The following is a 27,012-nucleotide window of genomic DNA, read 5'->3' on the forward strand; positions in this document are numbered from 1 at the left end:
AGCTGCTTCATGCAGGAAGAACAGCTGGTCAAACATCTGGGATTGTTTTTATAGTAAAACTGTTCATTAACAAGAGAAGATCTGAATCTAATCTCATCTGTGTCATTTACATGGATTCTCATTGTGTGTCTGACAGTTTTAGTCTTTCAGGTGAAACCCTGGTGGCTTCAAGCTCAGCTGCAGGAAATAAAACATCAGCCACAGTGAACAGGAAACAAGTGAAGCAGATGCAGTCTGTGGTTCTGGGAGCACTTTACGGGTCAGGTTGGTTCTGTTGGGCTCCAGCAGCTGACAGAGGTTCATCCTCTGAGGAGAATCTAGATCTTTCAGAAACTCATCAGAGGAGCTCAAAGAAGACCCTGGTCCTCCTCAGAGACTCGAACAATCCACACCAGCTCCACGGATCCTCTATGAACATGATGCCATGGTTCAAAGGAAGGGATATATATATAGATATATATATAAGCCAAAACATCCTCATCAACCCCTAGAGGTGATCATATGTAGTCGCCAATTGTCTGCGATTCACTGGGGGAGTGAGTGGGGGTGAGGAGCTTCTAACACGGGACACAAACATGAAGAAACTAAAACAAATGTCTCAGGTGAAAAAGTGCTGACACACACGTAGAAGATTCAGGTGTCAGGTGATGTCAACATGATCACATGACCTCTGCAGCAGAGGTAACACGTCACTTCCTGTCTCTGTCTGCTGCACCCGGCTGCCCCCCCCCCCCCTCACCTGAACCATGAGGAGGATCTGATGCTGTGAACGAGTCTGTGCAGAAAACCTGCTGCTGAGTTGTTCAGCTGTGAAACACAAACTCTGGAGAAGCTCTGGAGACGAGTCTCTGGATTCGACCTGGAGCTCAGGTCTGAAAACGACTCGTGTTATATAACACTCAGGTGTTCAGGTGTGTAAAATACAAAGTGAGTTTTATATTTATATATATATATATATTGTAGTTGGTCTCTTGTGTTTTTATGACGGGTTTCGTATTATGTGAAGTGTAGTAAAACTGAACGATCTGATTGTGGCCATGATTTTTGCCGTTGTGATAAATGGTGAATAAAACTTTTCTGATCTCAGACTCGTGGCTTCTACAGGAGAATAAAACATTCGATAGCTTGACGTGAGTCTACCTCAGACTGTTAAAACATTGTGGCTGATAATTAAAATCTCTGTATAGAAATAAATGATTCTTTCTTGTTGAACCCCTTTTACCTCCCGGTGGTTGTTCGGCTCCACCAATCAGAGCAGGTTCAGTCGACATACGTTTTTGTCACACTGACCTTTGACCTTCAACCACAAAATTCTAATCAGGTCATTTTTGAATTAAAATGTGAAGAAATTCCCTTAAGGGGCTGAGATCATGTTCACGAGAAGATGGACGGAGACGATGAAACAAAGGCTCTGACCACGAGCTGTCGCCGCGGAGACAACTGTCAGATGTGGACATTTCGGTTTTGTCCGTGGCTCTAATCATCGAACTGAATCTTCAGAAGTTAAATCTCTTCAGTTTCAAGACTAAACGATGAACAAAGAACTAAAACTCCTGATTTCCCTGATGAATTGTTTATTAGTTTAGAATTTAAATGACGACCTGAGTGTTCTTACATCACTGTTTGATTTAAGTTCTGATGTTTGAAGATTTTAAAACCAAAGTGAACCAGATGATTTTTTTCATACACATGATTTTTATCCAGAACGGTTTAGTGAAGAAACTGAGACAAGAGCTGAAACACAGAGAAAAGACCACAGGTTGTTTTTAAAAGGTTCATTGATCAAGTAAATTCAGGATCATTCAGATCAGCTGTTTCTGTGTCACCTGCTCGTCACATGCAGCCGCGTCCTACGCAGGTCGCCCTGGAAACGAGATCTGTGATCTCACCTGGACTCACCTGCAGGAAATAAATGTTCAATAAAAAAATCTCACGTAAACGACCCCTTGAATCCCAGTGTCTCTGCTCCAATCAGAGCTGTCCCTCCTCTTCATATGTCCCCCCCGCCCCCCCATACACAACTGAAACGAGCAGCACATCAGCATCTACACTGCGCTGTGTGACGTGGAGTAAGAATACAAAGTAAAAAAGAGCGTCTGTACAGTCTCTCAGGCTGAAGAGGAAAAGTTGAGTTGATTAAATTCAAGTTGGTTTTCTGCATGCAGAGGGGCGGGGTTAGGGGAGGGAGGGGCGGAGGCCTGTTCACCGGCAGAAAGTTAAAAACTGTGTGAGGGTCGATGAAATATTTTCAGTAACGTTCAGTAAATTGTAACATTTCACCAGGAATCAGCAGAGCAGCCATGTTTGACCTTTATCATTTCCCATAAGGCCACAGTGGAACAGCAGATTAAAACCAAGTTGAGTTTTTGTTTGCTCCAGAGGACGAACTTTCAGTTCGAGGGAAGTTCAGACGTGTTTTAATCCAAAACCAATAAAATGTTCAGGTGTTGTGTTGACAAGTGAAGCAACAAGATGTGCGAGTGTCTGTCTGAGTGTGAGCGAAGGTTTTAGAGTGAGAGCTTCTGAACATCTGAACGTACGGATCTCAAACTGAAAGACCACACTCTGGTTTAAGACAGTTAATAACTAACTTGCTGATGAGCCAATACAGGAAGTGACATCATGGCTGTCCCGAGCTGATGTGGAGTCAGTCTCAGACGACCTCGTCTTCAGAAAATGAATGAGACAACTGAGCGTAAAAACAATGACGTGACGCCGTCACCTTCTCAGTAACGTTCCAAACCAATGTTGTGGTTCTAAAACTCAGCGGCAGAATGTAGAACCGAGGAACAGGCGATGTTCTGACACTTCAGGTTACAGATGAAGTTTCCTGTGGTGGACGACGACCGCTGAGGGATAGTACACGTGTCTCCTGCCTGCGCGCACACACACACACACACACACACTTGCATGCACAGACACACACATCTATTCTCACTCACTACACAAGCACATGCAGATCAATCCGCTGCTAAAATAGTCCCCACTTCCTCTTGTTTGTTAAAAACAGCTGTTTGTGTTTTTATCTGAAACTTTATGTGAGTGGGAGGATATTTAAATTCAAGTTCTCTGGTTTATCTCGTTATTAAACTGATATCAGTATTTCTACAGTTTGTTACCGTCGACTGGGGGCGTGACGCACATTCAACGTCATTGGCTGCTGTAACAAAACAGATCAGATCCTCCGTAGCTTCATGTTTTCACCAGACACACGTGAACATAAGGAATCAAACATGTGACGTTTGATTTGTTGACCAAAAGGACATCATCACAGAAGCTGTTCCCTATTGGCCCAGGCAGCCGCTGGTCCGATGAGAATCACTTCACAAACTTCATCGTGGTTTTTATATATTTCTACTATTTAAATAAATCAGTTTAAATCTCATGCTGAGAAGAAAAGAACGAAACCAACGGCTGCCTGGAACAAATCTGTGAAACATTACGTTCACATCAGCTTTCACACGTACACTGGTGTTTATTCAAACAATGTTTTTTTTACTTTGTTCTCAAAAATGATTCTGTCCACATTAAAAATGAGCTGTGAAGAGCGACAGAGAACACATCAAACCAACAGGTGGCGATATAACCCAACCTCGAAATCATCACATACTGCAAGTACAGATGGACGACATGACAGCTCCAAAAGGTGAAGCCAAATCATCTAGACCGCCCCCTGGTGGCATGCTGCAGCATAGATCTTAAACCTCCTCCCCCATGTTAGCAGATCGGACATTGACCAAACAAAAACAAATCTAAGTGTTTCTGATCAGTTTGGTTTTAGTTAGTTATTTGATGATATAAAAACAAGCTGAGACGTCATGACTGACAGCTGACACTGACTCCTGATTGGTTGAGAGCGTGTATGGGTGGGACCACGATTCCACGGCTCCACCCCGAGCTTCATTTCTGGAGGAAGTGAAGAATTGTCGTCATCATTATTTACAGTCTACGGTAAAGACATGACAGACAATCAGGAGCCAGGACTAATTAAGTTATTGGTGGTTACGAGTTCCAGAAACAAAAAGTTAAATTTAAAAAGTTTTAAAAGATGTGTGAAAAGTACTGACACTGACACACACACACAAACACACCATAGTGCATTTAAGTTGGGTGGTGGGTATTAAGGTGGGTGGGGGGTGGGGGTGGGGGGGTGTTCCTTCTCCTCCTCAGCCTTTTGAAAAAACAACCTATGTAAATGATAAACTGCAGCGTCGTTGAACAGATGTTCAGCAGCTTCAGGTCACTGAGTCTCAGGTGTCAGTCATTGATGATTGATGGGTTGTGTGATTGATCAGTGACGTCCTCGAGGAGCAGAGTCCCGCCTCCGACACGTCATGAATACACACGGTACAAAACAGGCTTCAAGATAAAGTAGTGCTGAGTTCACTGTTAACACTTCAATCACGCATTATTTATACTACTATGCAGCACATCGGAGTAAATGTGTGTAAGAAAGATCCCCCGACATGGCACTTTGACACAGGAACCTTTTCTCCCAATACGCTGAACCTTAAACAAACGAGCAGAGAGGAGATCCGCGCTAACTGGCCTCCGTTCAAGTAGGAGCCCTTTCTGATGAGGAATGGTCGCAGTTCAGCTTCAGTCCAGTTTTTCTAAGTGCACGCCAACGCCATGGCGGGTTTCGGGGTGAGGTGGGGTTCTTGTGTCCCTTCTTTTTCAGGCGGGAGACCCTGTGCAGAGTCGAAGCAGCACCCATTTCTTTGTGAGATAAGGCTTTGAGGAGCGCCCTTAACAAAACACATCAGCCAACGCTCTGCTTCTCTTGGCCAATAGGAGAACTACCTGCTGTACGGGTCACCGGGGTAACTATTGGGGCCACACACCCCGCCGCCGGTGGGCAGGGGGCTGTGAGAGGATGAGGAGGAGGAGGAGGAAGAAGGGGAAGACAGCAGCAGCGAGGAAGAGGAGGGACCCGGCAGGGAGTTGTCGTCCGCTCGTCCTCCGTCAAACACGTCGTCCATGTCTACGGCCAGAGAGAGGCCGGAGGGCTGGGGGCCCGACAGCACCTGGGAGCCCCACGTGGGAGCGAGTTGTTCAGATGGGGTGGAGGCTTGGGGAGGAAGGTAAGACTGGTTCTGTGTGATGAGGAGAGGTCCTGAGGAGGAGGAGGAGGAGGAGGAAGGGGCCGTAATGGTGAGCTCGGCTGGAGGTCTGGAGGCCCCGATGCCTGTCTGGGAGCCGCGGTGGATGCGATGGCTGACAATGATATTGTTTCCAAAGCCACCCATGGAAGCCATGGTGGTGCTCTGCTCCCGCTGGACCACTGCCGTCATACCACCCTCTGCGATCAGCCGGCGGATTCGAGCCAGAGCGTCTTCACCTGAACCGAACTCTGGGGAATCTGCAACGACGAGAGCAAGACACTTCAGGACTTAACTCACAGAACTCACACAAGAAGCACACAAACATCTGTCCTTTCATGACACATCTGCACAACCCGTCACAATTTGTTGTGTCTAAACTTTCCTCTGAGGTTGGACTGAGCTGCGGGACGAAGCAAAGACTTCATCAGTTTACAAATAATCAAACTAAATATTGAAAACAACTTGTGTTGGAGTATCTGGAGACGACAGCCGAACAGAGGAGAAAAAAACGGATTAACTGTCATCAGGGGAAGGACCAAGCTGAGCTGCAGCTGAGACGTAATCAGGTTGAACCAGAGAAAAGTGAGAAACGAGTCTCCAGACGACGAGAACCTGTCAGAATGTCACTGATCTTTATTCCAGCCTGAGTAGATGCAAGCCTCGTCTTCAATATTTACTTCCATTAAAAACATAAATATCATGAAATAAAATCAAGACTTTGACAAGACAGATGAACCAAAGTTGTTTTCAAGTAGTAACCGTTTCTCAGAGTCAAACTGGGACGTACCAGCAGCTGTGGACGTGTTGGCCTCGGATGACGCTTCAGTCTGGACGCCGTCTGGAGCGCTGCTGCTCTGAGACGCCTCCTGCTGCTGCTGAGACGCTCTACTTGTGGATGGAGTCTCTGCTGAGACATCTGAAGAGACGAGGAGAATTTCAAGGATAAATTATCTTGCACGATAAACCAGAGTCAGTCACATATTTTGTCATATGTAAAAGTGATTTAAAAGGATACAAATTTAGCAGATTCATTTTGTCAGAGTAATCAACTTTTTTTGGCTCAAGAAGTTTATTCTTTCTGTTTTCCACCACCACAAACTGTTGGAAATCATGTGTCACTGACTCAGATCTGTGCCGGAGGAGAACTTAATTGTAGTTTGTGACCCAGGTCGTTTGCTGTCGCTGCAGTTTACTGAGGTTGTTGTTGTTGTGGGTGAAACAGGGAGAAATAAGAAACGATGCAGTTCAGGTCACGACAGTTCATGTTAGAACTTTTCAACGATTTCACAGGAAGAATCCTTGTTTCTTCTTTTCATACAGTGACCGCAGCAGTTTGCATCAACGACTGGAAGATTAATATAGCAATATCATTAAATATGAGAGGGTGCCAGTGTTATGTAAGTACTAGGTGGTGGCTGGGAGACGCTGGGCTCTGATAGTTCCCTCTCCGTTTGTGTCTCGGCGTTCTGCAACTGGACGATTGGCGTCTGGGTTCCTTGTGATGTCACTGACGGCGTGGGATGTCGCGGCTGAAGACCAATCGCGTTCATCAGTCCCATGTCTCTGTCCAACCTCCAGCCAGAACGATTAGGCCTGAAAACAGAGAAAACCAATTAGAAGCTCTCCTCCTGCGCACGTCACCAGTCGTAGCTTCATAAAATAAAAAATGTAACTGCACAAAAGATGCCAACACACAACAAGGTCAATAAATGCTTATAATTTCTCATCCATGTTTAGTTGCGTGATGAATCAGAAGGATGAGTCCGCACTGATAAGAACCAATCAGGAAGAGAATGTGGGCGTGATGGTTTAGTCTCTGATTTAGAGTGTGACAGGCGTAACCGTAGTAACACAGCGGAGCCACAGATTCTTCAGAATATGTTTTACACAACGTGTCTGTAGTGATGTGATGATGGTGCCCGATGAAACCACAACGCCGTTCTTCACGAGTAGTAATTATAAAAGCTGCGTTAGGGAGTTAGATCAGATTACACTTCCAGGCCCCGCCCTCAATTTCTGCTGAAGATCTCTGAAGCCCCTCCCCTCCCCTCAGTGCATGATAGTAACCATAGAAAGATTCTTCCAAATTGCATTGCGACCTGTAGATGGAGCCAGAGAGACAGATTTTTCCAAATTGATCTGCCTTATGTACAAGTGTCAGATCACAGTGAGTTTAAAAACGACAAAAACATATATATTTTGTTTAAGTTTGGCACTGCACCTTTAACACCAGCAGGAAACACAGAGCGCTGCATGAGATGAAGTTCTGACACATCGTAAATAAAGTGAGTTAACATGATCGATCGTGAAATCTTTCACAACTATTAACTACCTATACAACAACAGTCTTTTTAGTTTATTCAGTTCAGTAGTCGGGTTTCAGCAAGGTGTGATGTTCAAAATAAAACTTTTTATTTTGACAAAACAACTGAAACATGAAAAAGTGTGTAATTCGTCCTGTTCTCACCCTGGTCTGTCAGAACCTCGGGTTCTGCTCGTTCCACTGTTGTTGACAGAGAATAAAGGTTCACTGCTCGAATCTCCAGGGCCCTCACCATCGCTGCGATAGAACCTAAACACACACGTTCCACTCGTTAATTCACTTCCATTCAGGAAGTCTTAAAAGCAGAGGAGGGATTTCTTCGTGGAATCACTTGGACCATGACCTCATTAAACTCATTTATTGAGCTCACAATTAATGTTCTTCCTGTTCAGACTGAGCATTAAGATAATCACATCAGGTGACTTCTCGCTGTGGAGGAGGAAGCTCAGAGGGAAAACCAACAAGCAAGGAGGATTTAACAAAGTTAAGGCTTACACTTCACTCTTTGTCTCAAAGGTTTCTGCAGGTTTCAACAAGTTCAGTGTCCGACCTTAAGACCATAATGAATGAGATTTCAAACCTACGTCGAGTACAACAGGTATGAAGGAACAACAGACTCAGAATTAAGAGAATAACCCTGGAAAGACAAAAGGTATCCATAGTCTATGAGAAAAAAATATAGTTATATTGTTTTTACTTTGGTCCATGTCCCATCTGCTAACATGGTGGAGGTGGGGTTTATGACCTATGTCGTCCAACTATATTTACAGTCTGTAAATGAATTATCAGTGTGAAGTGAAACTCGTCTCCCTGCAGTAGCATGAAGGATTAACGGTTTCTGGTTTCCATCCTGACGCTGGTGGACACTCACACTGGGCGACAGATCACCAGGTCTCCCTTATTTGTTCCATAAGCCAGACCCATCCCAGGATCCGGCAGCCAGCGAGCGGAGTTGATGCTAACATGGCGCCTCTGGTCTGGAGCCATGGGATAAACTACGTTGAAGACCATCTGAAACACAGCGGCAGGTTCAGCACATGCGTGTTCAACAACAGTTACTGTGAAAAGTGTAAATATAAAAACAAACTCAAAGTGTTTGACAGATATAAAACTGAAGCTTCATCCTTACTGCTATGTTTGAATAATGTTATCGCCAAAATATTACAACTGGACAATAATCAGAGGGAAACAGGCAGGTTAAAAAATAAACACAATAATAATGTGTGTGTGTGTGTGTGTGTGTGTGTGTGTGTGTGTGTGTGTGTGTGTGTGTGTGTGTGTGTGTGTGTACCATCTCACCCTGATAGAAGTCTCTCCTCCGTGTGGCTGTTGCAGGCGGAAGACTTGCGCCACCATGTGGTCGGTGGTAGGATGTAGCAGGATCCTGCGAGAGGCCAGACCCACCATCACATAGCAGCCCATTGGAGACAGACTGACAGAGATGGCATTAGGACCTGGTGGGGGGGTGTTAAGAAATAATCTTTTGAGTAAAATATCAAATTACACATTTCGAACTCTATGTGAACACTCACAGGACGAGAGCTGAACTTGAGAGGGACACTTACCAAACCTCTTGGTGTAGAGCATCTCTCCCAGGTTGTGTGGAGCCAGAGAGTAAATGGCCAGGATGCCCTCGTCTGGAAAACCCCGCTGACTGCTGGGAATGAAGACGGCCAGCAGCTGACCGTCTGCTGAGATGTCACAACTCGCATCGTTGTAGATCTTACAGTTTGGCACCAAAACGTTCACGGAGGCTGGTCAAGAGAAAATAAGACACAAACGCACGTCTTCAGTATTTCACTCTTCAGCTCTCTAACCCCAGTCATCACCACAAGATGGCAGCGTTCGTTTGTGAGATAGTTTGGCTTCATTTCTGGAGGAAGTACAGACATGTCTTTATATACAGTCACTCATGGTCTGTATATTAGGGCTGAACCTATCATATATTTTTTTATCGATTAATCTAACGATAATTTCTTCGATTAATCTTTTACTACTTGATTAATATAATTATGAATTTAATTTTAAAAACTTGTCATTTATATGTATTTAATAATCTTCTCTTAAATACAAACAAATCTGACAAAAACAATTTTCCACAGCAAAAAATAGCTCAGTCTTTAGTGCTATCTGCCTTTTACAATTCCATAACTCTCCAAAATAAATTTTTTGAAAGAGCTTGGTCCATTAAAGTAAAAGGAATATATCAATCTACATTAAGCTATAACAACAAAATAAATCATAATAAAATAAATATTCTTTTCTCATTCCAAGTAAAATAATGGCTTTTGAAAAAGGCATCTTAAAATAAAGTGCTTAATTTTAGGAAAAATTTATAAAAAGATGAAGTTTGAGTTTCCCCCTTTCCTTAATATATAACTACATTTCACATAAAAACAATGTCAACAAACATTAACAACCAAACTGGTTAACTTCCCTCTTTGTTCCAACTTTCTCTGGTTCAATTCTTTTATATACAGTCTATGGTTCAGTGAGAGAAGTGAACTGAGCACTGCCAGGATTCACTACCGTAAAGACGGAAAATGTGTGAGCGAGAGAGCGAGAGACCGCTCTCGCTCTCTCGCAGTCCTGGAACAACTGCTTCTCCCTCAAAAAGTCCTATATGTGATATAAAGATACCGTGAGAATCACAAGACTTTGCCGAAGTCAAATAATAAGTATGCAGAATAGTAATATATGGCCAATGCATTGCATGCATAGGCACACATAATAAAATAAAGCCTTCCTCATTAACAACCCTCACATCATTGATAGACTGTTCAACACCCACTGAACACAGCTCAGTGATATCAGACTCAGGTGAGCGTCATCGTACCGTTGCTGATCTCAGGCAGGTCAAACTTGGTGAAGTCCCACCACTGCAGACGGTAGGTGGTGTTTGCGATGTTGCTGGCGACCGCAGACTGTCCGTCACCGATCGATGCTCCTGAGAAAACAACAGGGTCAGCTCAACTTCAGATTTGCACATTTCCTCCGTTTGTCTGGCAGCTGTTGTGTTTACCTGCGAGCACTCTGTTGACGGAGGAGTGTGTGGCCAGACCAGGCTGCCCTCTCTCGTGGAAGATCCCAGCATAGGGCAGATACTCAGGGAGGAGGAAACGCCTACAGCAGAACCGGGACAAACAGAACTGATATAAATCCAAACCTGAGCTGAAATCAATAAGTGAACCCTTGCTTCCCATTCACTCTGTGTGCGATTAAACATTTGCTTACTTTGGTTAAGCAAATCCGTTACCGTGCCCTGTTTACGCACGTGTCACGTGGATTCTTTTGTACGTGACAGCGATGTATGTTCATGCGCGTGCATATGCACCCCCACTACCTCCATACTGAATGAATTCTGTGTTAAAGTCTAAAATCAAAAATCTGTTTAGATTGGAAATCCTCTGGTGGGCAGCAGGTGTAACTCATTAAAACATACAGAAAATAAGATCAGTGTATGATGCAACAGTAGCATTAGAGTGAACAAGAATCTGAGGGATACTCCAGATCCTTGATGAAAGATCTGAATCATCTCAAATTAAAGCCGTTTTCAGACATCACCATCTGTGTTTCACAACAGCATCAGATCCTCCTCATGGTTCAGGTGAGAGGGGGGGCAGCCGGGTGCAGCAGACAGAGACAGGAAGTGACGTGTTACCTCTGCTGCAGAGGTCATGTGATCATGTTTACATCACCTGACACGCCGTCAGCTCTGATCACCACAAACTCTCTTCACATCTTCGTCTGTGTCTTCATCGTGTGTGTCAGCACTTCTTCACCAGAGAGATTTGTGTCCCGTGTTAGAAGCTCCCCCCCCCCCACACTCAGTGAATCAGTGGAGGATCCTCTGCTGTTCACACTGCTCCTGGATCTAGACTTTATACAGGAGCTCAGGGGGAGGAAGACAAACTGAGTCTGATCCTCCAGAGAAGATCCAGAGAACTGAGGAGCTCAGTCTGAAGCAGCTTCAAACTTGTTCATCAGGACTAAATATAAATTCAGGTCTTTCTTCATCTTTAAACTCAGGATTGGGAGACTAGTAAAAACCAGAGAACAGGTTCTGCAGAAGAAGAGTTTAGAGTTCAGATCAGACCTTCGAGCGGACTCACCTAGGAACAAAGCGACCAAGCGAAGGTGCAGACATCCTCGCATTACGTGGCGTCCTGTGTCTCGCTCTGTCTCCATTATCACTGGAAAAAAGAAAATGGTTAGACAGACCAACATTAACAAACTATACATGTTACAGGCTCAGAAAACACTTTTCAAACAAAGGAAACAGAATACTGGTTCTGCTGAAAATAAAAACAATTAAAATTTACATAAAATATTCACCACAATATTCAACAGAAAACAAGTCAGACACAGAAACTGTGCTCGTCTCTAACAGCAGCTCATTCCAACATCCAGGAAACAGTTGACAACTGTCTGGACTGTCGCTGTCACTTTTTGACTTGACACAATTCATTCAAAAGCATTTGTTCTCGTTATACTCTGAAGGAAAATAAACAGGAGCCAATCACTGAATATTCATATTGACCACTCAAATCTGATTGGCTCTTGTGCAGTGCAGCACTGATAAACGGCCTCTGCTCCGTCTCATGATGATGAAGCTGTGTTTTAACATGAGTTTATCCTGACTGCATAATGTTTCAATCATTGTTTCTGTAAAACAAAACCACTACAGCATGACACTGAGCTGATGTGATGATAGAACATCACTTTGCTGAAGTTTGTGCTGTGAAAACACTTTTTCCTTCTTTTTCCTCAGACTCGAGTCATTAAAAAGAGATGAAACAATAGAGAAAAGATCCACAGTGAAACCTACTCCAGCTCCTCAAAGTCCATGTCACTGTTGTCCATGGAGCTGGAAGGGTTGCTGGCAGGGCTTTCTGAAGAGGACGACATGGCCCGCAGGCGGTTCTGCTGGTAACGAAGCGAGCGCTGGCGAATACTGTCTCGTCTGGAGAGATACTGGATCATCCTCTGGGCGTAGTAAGCAGCTGGAGAAAGTCTGGTCAGAACAGACGATAACTTCAGGCCCATTCTTTCAACAGCAAACATGAAGAGTAGCAGTGACCGGCTCGAAAAGTGTTGTCAGTAGTCTGACACCACGTGACTTAGAAACTGTTTCCTGACGTCAGTGTGACACTGGTTTCAAATCTCCTGGTTGTCATGAAAAGAAAAATCTCAATCTGATTTGTAGCATCCTCTCTACACCTGACTTCTGACCTTCTGTCCCTGCACAGGAAGTGCCTCTTTAATCCACTGAGACGTGTGAGCAGCTCGCATTCATTTGAGAGGAAACTTTAAGCTCACTTAAATGAAGCATGAGTGTACCTGGCTAGATCGAGCTAAATGAGTGTTAGCGTTCCTGGCTAGATCGAACTAAATGAGTGTGAGCGTAGCTGGCTGGATCGAGCTTAATGAATGTGAGCGTACCTGGCTGGATCGGGGTAAATGAAGTGTGAGCGTACCCGGCTGGATCGGGGTAAATGAGTGTGAGCGTAGCTGGTTGGATCGAGCTTAATGAATGTGAGTGTTCCTGGCTAGATCGAGCTAAATGAGTGCGAGCGTAGCTGGCTGGATCGGGGTAAATGAAGTGTGAGCGTACCCGGCTGGATCGGGGTAAATGAAGTGTGAGCGTACCCGGCTGGATCGGGGTAAATGAAGTGTGAGCGTACCCGGCTGGATCGGGGTAAATGAAGTGTGAGCGTACCCGGCTGGATCGGGGTAAATGAAGTGTGAGCGTACCTGGCTGGATCGGGGTAAATGAAGTGTGAGCGTACCTGGCTGGATCAAGCTAAATGAGTGTGAGCGTACCTGGCTGGATCGAGCTAAATGAGTGTGAGCGTACCTGGCTGGATCGAGCTAAATGAGTGTTAGCGTACCTGGCTGGATCGAGCTTAATGAATGTGAGCGTACCTGGCTGGATCGAGCTAAATTGATGTGAGCGTACCTGGCTGGATCGAGCTAAATGAGTGTGAGCGTACCTGGCTGGATCGAGCTAAATGAGTGTGAGCGTACCTGGCTGGATCGAGCTAAATGAATGTGAGCGTACCTGGCTGGATCGAGCTAAATGAATGTGAGCGTACCTGGCTGGATCGGGGGTAAATGAAGTGTGAGTGTACCTGGCTGGATCGAGCTAAATGAAGTGGGAGCGTACCTGGCTGGGTTGGGATTAATAAAGCATTAGCGTACCTGGCTGAATCGGGGTAAATTAAGTGTGACTGTACCTGGCTGGATCGAGCTAAATGAAATGTGAGTGTACCTGGCTGGATGAAGACAAATGAAGCTCAAGTGTACCTGGCTGGATCGGGGGTAAATGAAGTGTGAGCGTACCTTGCTGGATCGGGGGTAAATGAAGTGTGAGCGTACCTTGCTGGATCGGGGTAAATAGGGTGGTCTCTTGATCCTGACATGTCATAGCGAGACAACGATAACAGAGATGATTCCAAAAGTCGCCTGTATGAAAGAAAAAATGTAAAAAGTACTGAATACTTAACTTACCATTTGAGGTAAAAGCAGCTGATGATTGATAAAACCATGACTAAATGCAATGATGTAAATTTCTACATATCAAACAGATATTGAATTTTTTATCCATTATCTAAGTGATGACATGCAGACTGTACCTCCTCAGGGAGTCCTCATCTGGGGGGTCAACAGGCATTTCTTGGCTTAAGGCCTCCGGTGGCTCTGCCGATCGTCCAGCAGCAGCCTGCCGGTAAACCCTCTCCCACTGTGCTGTGTCTTGGTTGTACACCAGTCCCACCGTCTGCTCTCCAGTCTGGCTGGAAGATGGGGCTATCGGGAAGGCCACTGTTCCTGCTCCTCCACCTCCAGGGGGAGGCGGATGCTCGTTGGGCTCCGGAGGTGCCCTCCTCTCTTGGGTTTGGGCTTCTAGTGTCCTCCTGCTCTCCTCAGGATGCCATGGGGCTGAAGAGGCAGGGAAGGAAGAGGAGGAAGAGGAGGGCTCCAGAGACGAGGCAGAGGTGGAGGAGGCCTGATTGGTGCGCTCCCAGCGCTGAGAGTCATGGTTGAAGGTCAGTAGGTTGTGGCAGGCCCGGCAGCGGTTCAGATGGCCGCGGGAGGCCGGGGGAGTAACGTTGTCCAGGCTGTGGGAAGCAGGGGGAGGGGGAAGAGGAGGCTGGTAGTGGATGATGGTAGGGGTGGAGGAGGATGAAGATGAGGAAGGCCCTGCTCTGTCTGGGTCCATGTTATTATTCAGCAGCTCTTGGCTCGGCTCCTGGCTTCCATCTGTCATGCTGCCCCCTAATGGAGGCTCCAGGTCCTGCATACGGTCAAACTCCATGAAGTAGCGGCTCAAGTTGCACTGCAGCACGTTACGGAAAGAGGCTGTGTTGCTGCGAGAGCCGTCCCAGAAAGGGTGGTGACCGCTGCTTGTACCAGCAGCATCTCGGGCCCCTGGCTCTCCTTGTTGGGGGAAACCCCGTCCCTCAGTGGCAGACGTGTATACAGGGGAGTGAGAGGAACCGTCCTGCTGACGGAGCACTGACAGAAGGCTGATGGAGGACGAAGAGGTTCTTGGAGGCAGCATACCTGGACCAACCCCTCCCTCCCTCATGCTGAGGAGGTTGCGTGTCCAGTCAGGTCCCGGTCTGGAGCTGGAGTGCGGCTCTATGCTGCTCGGTGCAGTGGGATTAAGAGAAGTGCCGGCGCTGTAGTAGACTGAGGTAAAGGCTGAGGGTCGTTCAGTGGGCTGTCTGGGCTCCGTGCGGGCCGAAGAGAAAGTGGAAGCAGGGGGAGGCTGGGGGGCGTCAGATGATATCCGGGGATCAGAGGGGGTCATGGAGGACCCGTTGGCAGGTAGGGAAGGGTTCCGATTGACTGAGCAGCGACTACACAGACAAACCATGCCCAGGTGCTGAGTGCAGCCAGGGAAAGGTGGCCCGCGTTCAGGGCTGGGGAACTGGGGCAGAGGCAAGGGGGGAGATTCTCCAACATTGCTCCCATTGTCACTGAGAGGGCGCGGCTGCTCGCCTCCCACCTGAGCCCCAGGGGAGCGAGACGACAAGATGTGGAGGAAGTTGTGGAGTATCGGCGTGCGGCGAACCGGTTGGGTCGGCAGGAAGGAGCGCTGACGGAAGTGAGGCATCTCAACACTGTCCATGGGAACCTCTGAGTCCTCCTCATTCTGAAAGAGAAATAAACCACTCATATAAACAAATAAATCAATATGACATGAAGTATATGAAAAATGTAAAAATTAATGCAGCCATTCATTAATTTTGAAAATCCTAATACATTTATATTTCTCTTTTATTTGCTTCTGTTTTGCATTTATCTACTTTCAATCAACCACAATCAATCAATCAACCACAAAACTAAAATAAATGAATAAAAGTGAAGAGTGATAAAGGGAATACATTTAAAAACAAATTGAATTTTTTAAATATTAAATTGGAGAGCCTTAAAATAAAAGCAGAATAAAAAAATAGTAAATTAAAATGAAAATAGCAATTTACATCAAGTTAATCAATGCCTGCATTTATTTCAATATTACTTTAATGCATTTAATGGCATATTGAGTCGTTTATTAATGTATTTTTAATTATATTATATAATTATATACTGTATATAATATATTCAGGCAACCAGCAACTATATATGAGCCAGTGTAGGAACAGCACTGTAGAGTAAGATTCATTTTCCAAGAATGAGTTTTATAAGAATGATTGATTATGAAATCAATCATTCTTATAAAACTGTCTCAGCACAGTCCAGACTTCTTACCTGCTGATTGGACGGATTCACTATCGCTGTCAGCAGGTTGTGACCCAGGGGGTCAAACCTCACCAGCCTGAAATTACACAAGAAACACACAAAGATGTGATGATGGTTTTACAGTGACATCATTTATCACCAGAATCAGTAACTGAACGTGAGCAGGTTCTCTCCAGAGCTTTGAAGAGAAAACCTTGAAAACCACATGGAACCAGCTGGAGGACCAAGTTGTATATTTTTCACTCAGAGAAATATTTTAATTCTGTCCGTTGAGTTGTGTTCTTCTTATTTTGGAATGAAGGAAGGAAGCCCTGTCCATCACCACAGTGAGCAGTCAGACAGCTAAACCCACCGAACTCTCTCTGTCTCGCTGCCCGTCTTGACGACGGCGAAGGGCTCTGGCCGGCTCCAGTCCCAGAAGTGGAGCTCGTTGTTGGTGGCGATCAGGAGGAGCTGAGCGGTCGGGTGGAAGGCCAGAGAGGCGATGGCAACATTACTCTCTGTGAACCAACTCTCACTGCCGCCCTGCAGAAAGAACACAGGCTCCCATCAGTAACCTGAGCAGGTACGACAACAACTCGTATATATCCTCTACTCACAACTCAAACCTTCATTGTACACACTCAAATTATTTCTACACTAAAAGTGAAGATAAATCAAACAGAGAAAAACCTGAACAACATTAAGTGTAGAATGTATATAAAGATGATCAGCGTCTGTATATAAAGAGGATCAGTGACTGTATATAAAGATGATCAGTGACTGTATATAAAGATGATCAGTGACTGTATATAAAGAGGATCAGTGACTGTATATAAAGACCATCAGTGACTGTATATAAAGACCATCAGTGACTGTATATAAAGACGATCAGTGACTGTATATAAAGACCATCAGTGACTGTATATAAAGATGATCAGTGACTGTATATAAAGACCATCAGTGACTGTATATAAAGACCATCAGTGACTGTATATAAAGATGATCAGTGACTGTATATAAAGATGATCAGTGACTGTATATAAAGACCATCAGTGACTGTATATAAAGACCATCAGTGACTGTATATAAAGACGATCAGTGACTGTATATAAAGATGATCAGTGACTGTATATAAAGATGATCAGTGACTGTATATAAAGACCATCAGTGACTGTATATAAAGACCATCAGTGACTGTATATAAAGACCATCAGTGACTGTATATAAAGAGGATCAGTGACTGTATATAAAGAGGATCAGTGACTGTATATAAAGACCATCAGTGACTGCATATAAAGAGGATCAGTGACTGTATATAAAGAGGATCAGTGACTGTATATAAAGAGGATCAGTGACTGTATATAAAGACCATCAGTGACTGTATATAAAGATGATCAGTGACTGTATATAAAGACCATCAGTGACTGTATATAAAGACGATCAGTGACTGTATATAAAGATGATCAGTGACTGTATATAAAGAGGATCAGTGACTGTATATAAAGAGGATCAGTGACTGTATATAAAGACCATCAGTGACTGTATATAAAGATGATCAGTGACTGTATATAAAGATGATCAGTGACTGTATATAAAGATGATCAGTGACTGTATATAAAGACCATCAGTGACTGTATATAAAGAGGATCAGTGACTGTATATAAAGATGATCAGTGACTGTATATAAAGACCATCAGTGACTGTATATAAAGACCATCAGTGACTGTATATAAAGAGGATCAGTGACTGTATATAAAGAGGATCAGTGACTGTATATAAAGAGGATCAGTGACTGTATATAAAGAGGATCAGTGACTGTATATAAAGACCATCAGTGACTGTATATAAAGAGGATCAGTGACTGTATATAAAGAGGATCAGTGACTGTATATAAAGAGGATCAGTGACTGTATATAAAGATGATCAGTGACTGTATATAAAGAGGATCAGTGACTGTATATAAAGATGATCAGTGACTGTATATAAAGACCATCAGTGACTGTATATAAAGACGATCAGTGACTGTATATAAAGATGATCAGTGACTGTATATAAAGAGGATCAGTGACTGTATATAAAGACGATCAGTGACTGTATATAAAGAGGATCAGTGACTGTATATAAAGATGATCAGTGACTGTATATAAAGACGATCAGTGACTGTATATAAAGACGATCAGTGACTGTATATAAAGAGGATCAGTGACTGTATATAAAGATGATCAGTGACTGTATATAAAGAGGATCAGTGACTGTATATAAAGACCATCAGTGACTGTATATAAAGACGATCAGTGACTGTATATAAAGATGATCAGTGACTGTATATAAAGACGATCACTGACTGTATATAAAGACGATCAGTGACTGTATATAAAGAGGATCAGTGACTGTACGACTCAAACAGTTTTTACTGACGACACAAACACAGAAGATGAGCTTCACTTCCTGGTCCCAACAGAACCACATCCAGTGCCTCAGAGGGTCGTACTCACATGCAGGTCCCAGATGCGGACTTCGCCATCAAGGCACCCGGAGGCCACCAGGCCAGGTATTGTTGGGTGAAAGGTCACACACCAGGGGGTTCTACGATGGCCCACTAAGGAATGTAGGCACTTTCCAGTCTTCACCTCAGTTATGTAAATGTTGTGGTTGACATGTGTGGAAGCCATGAGGGTCCTTTAAGAAGCAGAGAGTTCACAGGGCTGTCATGTAAGAATCTCTCTGTCATCACCACTGATAAATAACTGAGCAGCCGGCAGGAAAACAAGGACAAAAATTCACATCAATAAATATTAGCTTTTCCAGCTACATGGAGCAAAATGTAACATGCAAAAATTCTGTGATTTGCATTTATTAAGAAGCCGGTTGACAATTTTAGTTGGACAATATTTCAGTGAACAGTTTCCTGTTGTAGCGGTGGTGGTGTTGGGGCTATAACAAGACAACTGAGCAGCAGCAGCTTGCTGGTTGAGTTAACAGAGAGGTGGTTTCTAATAGACTGGCAAATAAACAGCTGCGAATGCGAACTCTGTAGTTATAGTAAACATAAACACTTTCACGGGTAATGATGCACAGATACTTCTGAAAAGTTCAGAGGATTTCCTCACCTGTCGGGGCTGAAGGCCAGCAGGAACGTAGAGCGAGGGCTGTCCGGCAGTTCCACCTTCTGTTGGAGACACAAACACACCTATTCTCAGATTGAACTTCTTGAGGAGATAAACCGCCTCACAGGATTATTAATAATAAAGAAGTTTGACAATGATCCCTTAAAATGAAGAACTATAATATCACAGGTGACAACCTTCAACTGGACGGGTTAGACTAACTAAGAACTGCGCAAGAAACTCTTCTTCACACCTTGTTTGTTTCAGCCCTTCCAGTTTAGTCTGAAACTGAATATCAGGTGTGAAAGGTTCCTCAGACAGGGTCCAGACCAACAGTCCAAAATTTAGTCCGACCAAAAGAGGTGGTCTGGGTTTGGATCAAACTGAACCATGTGTTCGTTTACAGCGTGAAATATCTGACAGGTTTTCTCATAAATTACTTCAAAAACGTATTGCAAATGAGTGGCTCCAACTAAATGCCAGTAAGACCAAAGTAGTTCTGTTGGGTCCGTCCTCTTCCATCACTTAGGGCCCCTGGTGCCTCACCTCCATGTCCAGGCAGCAACTATTTTTCTCATCTTTGATCCAGCCTTAGAATTTGACAAACATTAACACTGTTGTGAAGGCTGCCTTTTTTATCTCAGAAATATAGCCAAACTCAAATCACTCCACTCTTTTTAGATTTGCAGATCGTCCCCACTGCCTCTCGATTGGACTACTGCTATGTCCTCCTTTAGGCACCAGCCAGTCATCACTGTCTCCCTTGCAACTGGTGCAGAATGCTGCTGCTAGACTCTCACTGGAATTAGAAAGAGGGACAGTATCTCACCTGCTCTTGCTACCGAATAGGTAGAGGATTGAGTTCTTCTAATTGTTTTTAAAGCTTTACATGGCCTGGTGCCCCAGTAAATTTCTGAGCTTCTCTGCCCCCTTCCACCCCCAGATCTCCTCGATCATCAGACTAACTGCTCCTGGGCCTCGGTCAAGGCGAGGCTTAGCTATGGGTGCTCCAGCGTTCGCCAGTTTAAGGTTGAGACTTAAGACGAGACTGAAGACCCACCTGTTCTCTCTGGCTTTTGACTGCCCTTGACTGAGTCTTGTCTTATTATTTATTTACTTGTTTTTTTTTAGCCTGTTTAGTCAACTTGTATGCCAAACGGTTTGATTTGTGAACTCATCTTAAACTTATCAGGTGGCTTTTACTATTCTATGATTTGTTTTTATCTCCTTATTCTATTATTTTATTGTACAGCACTTTGGTCAAACTTGATTATTATATTACTTTATTATTCTCATAACTAATTTTCTGTCCGTCCACTAATCAAAATTGCAAATATACACAGTGTTTACTTTATTAGGTTCACCTGTGAAGTCCAATACAATCCAACAGTTGACTGTTATGATGCCTGTAATGTTTCTTGTTTCACTGGCTAAAATGAGCTCGATTTTTTACATCCCCCAAAGCATCCATATAAAAGTTTTTCTATGTTGTTTCTTTTGAAGTATTTTATTCATCTCATATGGAAATAAATGTTTTTATTGTAGTAACACTTTAATTCCCAGTTCTCTGTACCTGACTCTGCCATTTCATCCAGCGGACTTTCTCCTCCACCAGTAGCTGCAGGAGACGCTGCGAGCCGAAGGTCTGGGAGCCTCGCTCCCGGTTGGACAAGATCCGGACCGAGTTCTTCTGAAGGGACGCCATGTTGCTACCGGGGGCCCTTGCTGATTGGCGGCTCACTCCCACTGCTGCAAGTCCGTCGCCATGCAGAGTTTAGGCTGAGAGGGCAAAGCAGTTGTTCAGAGTACAGGACAGGAAGTTGGACTCAATGTCCCAACCATGAGCCACATCCAATAATAAAGTCAACACAAAAAAAACATGAGAAAACAGTCCCAAGAAATGATATAAATCTGACATTGATGTTCAGAGAGGAAAAGAAGAACTGAGGGAGAGCTCCGACTGTTTCTACCACAATCACACTTTAAATAATTAAGATTATCTTCGTCAATTCATTTCTCAGTTATTTCCCCCAAGAGTCTCAACTCAGTGGCGTGTGTTTGAGAATCACTTCCACACGAAGTTCATTATTAAATGACGAACATACACCACAGGGTCATGTGACTGATATATCGGTCGGTAGTTTGAGATTTCAGTATCTCATAAATGAGAATTAACTGTTTGTATGTACAGTTAGTTTTATTGAGCCGCTTTGTTTTTATTTGCTGGTGCTGTGTTTGATTGTGTGTAAAACGACATCTTGTTCATCATCTCTCCTACAAGAGTCAGAGTTTCACTACAAACAAAGATATAAACTGTAAAATCTGAACGTATAAAACCATCAGCGAAAGTTACAAAATAAATAAGCACGGTTGTTTCTGTGGAATCCAGTTCATTCAGTCTGTAATCTACATATATTATAATATATAATCTACATCCTGTTAGTTTGTTGAGTTTGATATTTAAATGAGTTCCAGTGCAGTTAAGAAGAGAGATTTTCTTCTATCTGATACAATCTGATCATCGTTGAACGGACTCTTAGACACAGAGGTTTTACGCTGTGGATGAATTAAAGTGCTCGTCATCATTTCATTCACTTTTGTGTTGTGGCTTAAGCTGAGTAACACACTGCTATTGATCCACTGTTGTGTTACTGCTGCATCTTGTTCTTAGGAATGTTAAACAGCATATATTCTGTTTGAATTTATTCTATTTCTATTCTGAATATTAATCTGATTATGGTGTTACGTGAGTTAATATTCCATTCATGTTCCTGTTTACATATTATTGAGTCTGATTATGATTCACGTCAACATTAAGTCCAGTACGTCATAAGTTTGATGTTTCCCTCATAAATTTAAAACTAACCTGAAATAGTTTTTCATGCTTGATGCTGTCCTTCACCTTCTGAGTGTTTTGTCTCCAATTTTACGAGAGCTTAAATTTATATTTCATCTTGTTTACACTGGAACTAACTGTCATATTTCAATTTCATAAAATGCTGTGGAAACTCCAACAGGACGTTATAATGTGATTAAGACTTAAACATGTTGACATGATGAGACCGAGGTGAGAATACTCCACATCTGATTATTGATTATCTGACTGACGATGTTTCCATGGACACCACCAATCTGATTAACCTTATTCTGAATAAAACCTTCACCTGATTATGATGTTTACATGGGTTCTAAAATAATATTCTATTCATATAACTGTTTACATGTTACAGTTTGAACATGGCTCAGGTCATTATGTTCACTGCTCCATATCAATCATCAAATTGTGTAACGTTATTCCAGTTTTAACCTGAAATAGTTTTACATATGACGCTGCTGTTTTTACAATTTTGATAATTTTGATACTTCACATGTCTTAATATGATTATTGCTTATGAAATTATTCAGGTTCAGGTAATCAGGACAGTGTCTTATGCAGATTATTGTCTTCTGGTTATCGACGTCCATGTAAACGTCTCTAGATTCTCCAAAATAAGTCAGCCACATAGATCCATCCCTTCAAAATAAAATGTTCACATCAGCCCTGAACACACATTTATACCTGAGAGAGACTGACTGAGCCATTCACAGTCAAAACAATATAAGTTCACGTGTTTATATGAAAATATAGTTATATCTGTTAGATTCAAGTCGAGAGACTGAACAATATGAGTTCACATGTTTATATCGAGATGAACAGTTTTATCTATTAAATTAACATGTTTATATTGAGATGAACAGTTTTATCTATTAAATTAACATGTTTATATCGAGATGAACAGTTTTATCTGTTAGATTCACATGTTTATATCGAGATGAACAGTTTTATCTGTTAGATTCACATGTTTATATCGAGATGAACAGTTTTATATGTTAGATTCACATGTTTATATCGAGATGAACAGTTTTATCTGTTAGATTCACATGTTTATATCGAGATGAACAGTTTTATCTGTTAGATTCACATGTTTATATCGAGATGAACAGTTTTATATGTTAGATTCACATGTTTATATCGAGATGAACAGTTTTATATGTTAGATTCACATGTTTATATCGAGATGAACAGTTTTATATGTTAGATTCACATGTTTATATCGAGATGAACAGTTTTATATGTTAGATTCACATGTTTATATCGAGATGAACAGTTTTATATGTTAGATTAACATGTTTATATCGAGATGAACAGTTTTATCTGTTAGATTAACATGTTTATATCGAGATGAACAGTTTTATATGTTAGATTCACATGTTTATATCGAGATGAACAGTTTTATCTGTTAGATTCACATGTTTATATCGAGATGAACAGTTTTATCTGTTAGATTCACATGTTTATATCGAGATGAACAGTTTTATATGTTAGATTCACATGTTTATATCGAGATGAACAGTTTTATCTGTTAGATTCACATGTTTATATCGAGATGAACAGTTTTATCTGTTAGATTAACATGTTTATATCGAGATGAACAGTTTTATCTGTTAGATTCACATGTTTATATCGAGATGAACAGTTTTATATGTTAGATTCACATGTTTATATCGAGATGAACAGTTTTATCTGTTAGATTAACATGTTTATATCGAGATGAACAGTTTTATATGTTAGATTCACATGTTTATATCGAGATGAACAGTTTTATATGTTAGATTCACATGTTTATATCGAGATGAACAGTTTTATATGTTAGATTAACATGTTTATATCGAGATGAACAGTTTTATCTGTTAGATTAACATGTTTATATCGAGATGAACAGTTTTATATGTTAGATTCACATGTTTATATCGAGATGAACAGTTGTATCTGTTAGATTAACATGTTTATATCGAGATGAACAGTTTTATATGTTAGATTCACATGTTTATATCGAGATGAACAGTTTTATCTGTTAGATTCACATGTTTATATCGAGATGAACAGTTTTATATGTTAGATTAACATGTTTATATCGAGATGAACAGTTTTATATGTTAGATTCACATGTTTATATCGAGATGAACAGTTTTATCTGTTAGATTCACATGTTTATATCGAGATGAACAGTTTTATCTGTTAGATTAACATGTTTATATCGAGATGAACAGTTTTATATGTTAGATTCACATGTTTATATCGAGATGAATAGTTTTATCTGTTAGATTCACATGTTTATATCGAGATGAACAGTTTTATCTGTTAGATTCACATGTTTATATCGAGATGAACAGTTTTATATGTTAGATTAACATGTTTATATCGAGACGAACAGTTTTATATGTTAGATTAACATGTTTATATCGAGATGAATAGTTTTATCTGTTAGATTCACATGTTTATATCGAGACGAACAGTTTTATATGTTAGATTCACATGTTTATATCGAGATGAATAGTTTTATCTGTTAGATTCACATGTTTATATCGAGATGAACAGTTTTATATGTTAGATTAACATGTTTATATCGAGACGAACAGTTTTATGTTAGATTAACATGTTTATATCGAGACGAACAGTTTTATGTTAGATTAACATGTTTATATCGAGACGAACAGTTTTATATGTTAGATTCACATGTTTATATCGAGACGAACAGTTTGATATGTTAGATTAACATGTTTATATCGAGATGAACAGTTTTATATGTTAGATTCACATGTTTATATCGAGACGAACAGTTTGATATGTTAGATTAACATGTTTATATCGAGATGAACAGTTTGATATGTTAGATTAACATGTTTATATCGAGATGAACAGTTTTATATGTTAGATTAACATGTTTATATCGAGATGAACAGTTTTATCTGTTAGATTAACATGTTTATATCGAGATGAACAGTTTGATATGTTAGATTAACATGTTTATATCGAGATGAACAGTTTTATATGTTAGATTAACATGTTTATATCGAGATGAACAGTTTTATATGTTAGATTAACATGTTTATATCGAGATGAACAGTTTTATATGTTAGATTAACATGTTTATATCGAGATGAACAGTTTTATATGTTAGATTAACATGTTTATATCGAGATGAACAGTTTTATATGTTAGATTAACATGTTTATATCGAGATGAACAGTTTTATATGTTAGATTCACATGTTTATATCGAGATGAACAGTTTTATATGTTAGATTCACATGTTTATATCGAGATGAACAGTTTTATCTGTTAGATTCACATGTTTATATCGAGATGAACAGTTTTATATGTTAGATTCACATGTTTATATCGAGATGAACAGTTTTATCTGTTAGATTCACATGTTTATATCGAGATGAACAGTTTTATATGTTAGATTCACATGTTTATATCGAGATGAACAGTTTTATCTGTTAGATTCACATGTTTAGATTCACACACAGTGACAGTGTGAAGTGAAACTAACAAACTACAGCTCAGTGTGAACAGAAGCGTTAACGAGCTGTTTACAGTTTCATGAGGAGATGTTAGCCGTTAGCCGCGAAGCTACATTACCTCTGTCCGGATACAGCCGGCAGACCGAGGACATTAAAAACTCAAGCTCCGGATTCTTTAGACGGTTTGAATGAGTCTGACATGAACGTCCACAGAGACTCATCCTTACAACAGCTGTATTATAACCACACTAGTGTCAGAGGAGGGAAGAGAAGCGGGTGTGCGGCCTACCTTCCTTTATCCTGTCGCTCCCTGGCTGGGCCATCACAGGCGAGCTAACAGGCTAACAGCAGCTAGGCTAGCTTATCAGCTAGCTCGGCCAAATACGGAAAATGTGGCCGCTGCAAATACCGAAGTGACCGCTGCTAACATCTGTGTTTGACGGTGAATCTGAGGAACAACGTCCGCGGACACCAGCGACCAACATCCAGAGAAGAGAGGAGCAGAACAGGAAGCGTTTCTACGGCTTTGATCTTTGATTAGCTGCCCGACGACAACTGCTATTGCGCAAGTAGCCAGCGGCTAGCTAGCCACAGGCTGATCAGCAGATCACCGATCCACCGATCCCCGATCAGAGCTCATCGAACCTGCTCTGACGAAACAGAAGAACAGACGTCACCTTGTGACGTCCCGACGAACAACACAATTAAGATCATATTTTAAAACACTTTATTCTAGATTTTTTTTTAAACTGGGAAATAATATAAATTTCACCAGCAAGAGGAAACTCGTGCATCGATTAGAAACCCTGTCAATAATTGATGTTATTAACCAGATATTTTAATGAAATGTTTTTATTATCGAGGAAAACAAAGAAACTGCAAAGAAGATCTGTGACTCGGGTACAACCACAGGTTTGTATGATCAAATCAAACTAATCACCATAATAATTATAATGATAAACATATCCTAACAATGCTCTAAAGTACTTTGCACAAAACAAACAATGGAACATGAGCAGAGAAAATAAACAATACATTAGAAAGAAATATATCGTTGAACTAGAACATCACTCAGAAGAGTTCACGCCTCCACAGTCCCTTCAAATCAGAAATATACGTCTGTTTACATCATGAATAAACCTCTGAGAAATCAGTGAAAATAAGAAAACATCTCACAATATTAAAGAAAGAGATACAAATTAAATCTACTGACCCATAATACACTTCTCAGCAAATCAAACAAACACAGATGGAACACAGCCTCCGTTGGGGAGTAAGACTTGTCAGTGTAATACATTAGAAACCAAATAAAGAACCACATGACCACAAGCTTTAATAAAAAGAGGGATTTAAAAGAAGCTGGAGACTGAGTTTGTCTGAGATCGATGTGCAGTGAG

At 41.8% G+C, this 27,012-nt stretch overlaps 1 protein-coding gene across 2 annotated transcripts; it reads right to left on the bottom strand.

The window, feature by feature from the left end:
- Positions 1–1,760: 1,760 nt before the first annotated feature.
- ambra1b (autophagy/beclin-1 regulator 1b) lies at positions 1,761–26,230 on the bottom strand. 2 transcript variants are annotated; one of them, XM_035156277.2, is made up of 19 exons: positions 25,905–26,230; positions 20,839–21,044; positions 19,269–19,327; positions 18,654–18,837; positions 16,529–16,701; positions 16,186–16,252; positions 14,064–15,586; positions 13,807–13,893; positions 12,257–12,442; positions 11,541–11,621; positions 10,451–10,551; positions 10,265–10,375; positions 8,994–9,182; positions 8,728–8,882; positions 8,300–8,439; positions 7,573–7,677; positions 6,511–6,698; positions 5,893–6,021; positions 1,761–5,362 (listed from the first exon to the last, which is right to left on the bottom strand). In XM_035156277.2, exons 2-19 carry the CDS (start codon positions 20,968–20,970, stop codon positions 4,800–4,802), a joined length of 4,173 nt encoding a protein of 1,390 aa, XP_035012168.1. In that variant the 5' UTR covers positions 20,971–21,044; positions 25,905–26,230; the 3' UTR covers positions 1,761–4,799. The 2 variants fall into 2 exon arrangements, with proteins under 2 accessions (XP_035012168.1, XP_035012169.1); XM_035156278.2 differs by lacking the exon at positions 12,257–12,442.
- Positions 26,231–27,012: the final 782 nt, after the last annotated feature.

This window comes from Hippoglossus stenolepis, chromosome 5 (assembly GCF_022539355.2).
Source record: "Hippoglossus stenolepis isolate QCI-W04-F060 chromosome 5, HSTE1.2, whole genome shotgun sequence".
NCBI classification, from domain to species: domain Eukaryota; kingdom Metazoa; phylum Chordata; class Actinopteri; order Pleuronectiformes; family Pleuronectidae; genus Hippoglossus; species Hippoglossus stenolepis.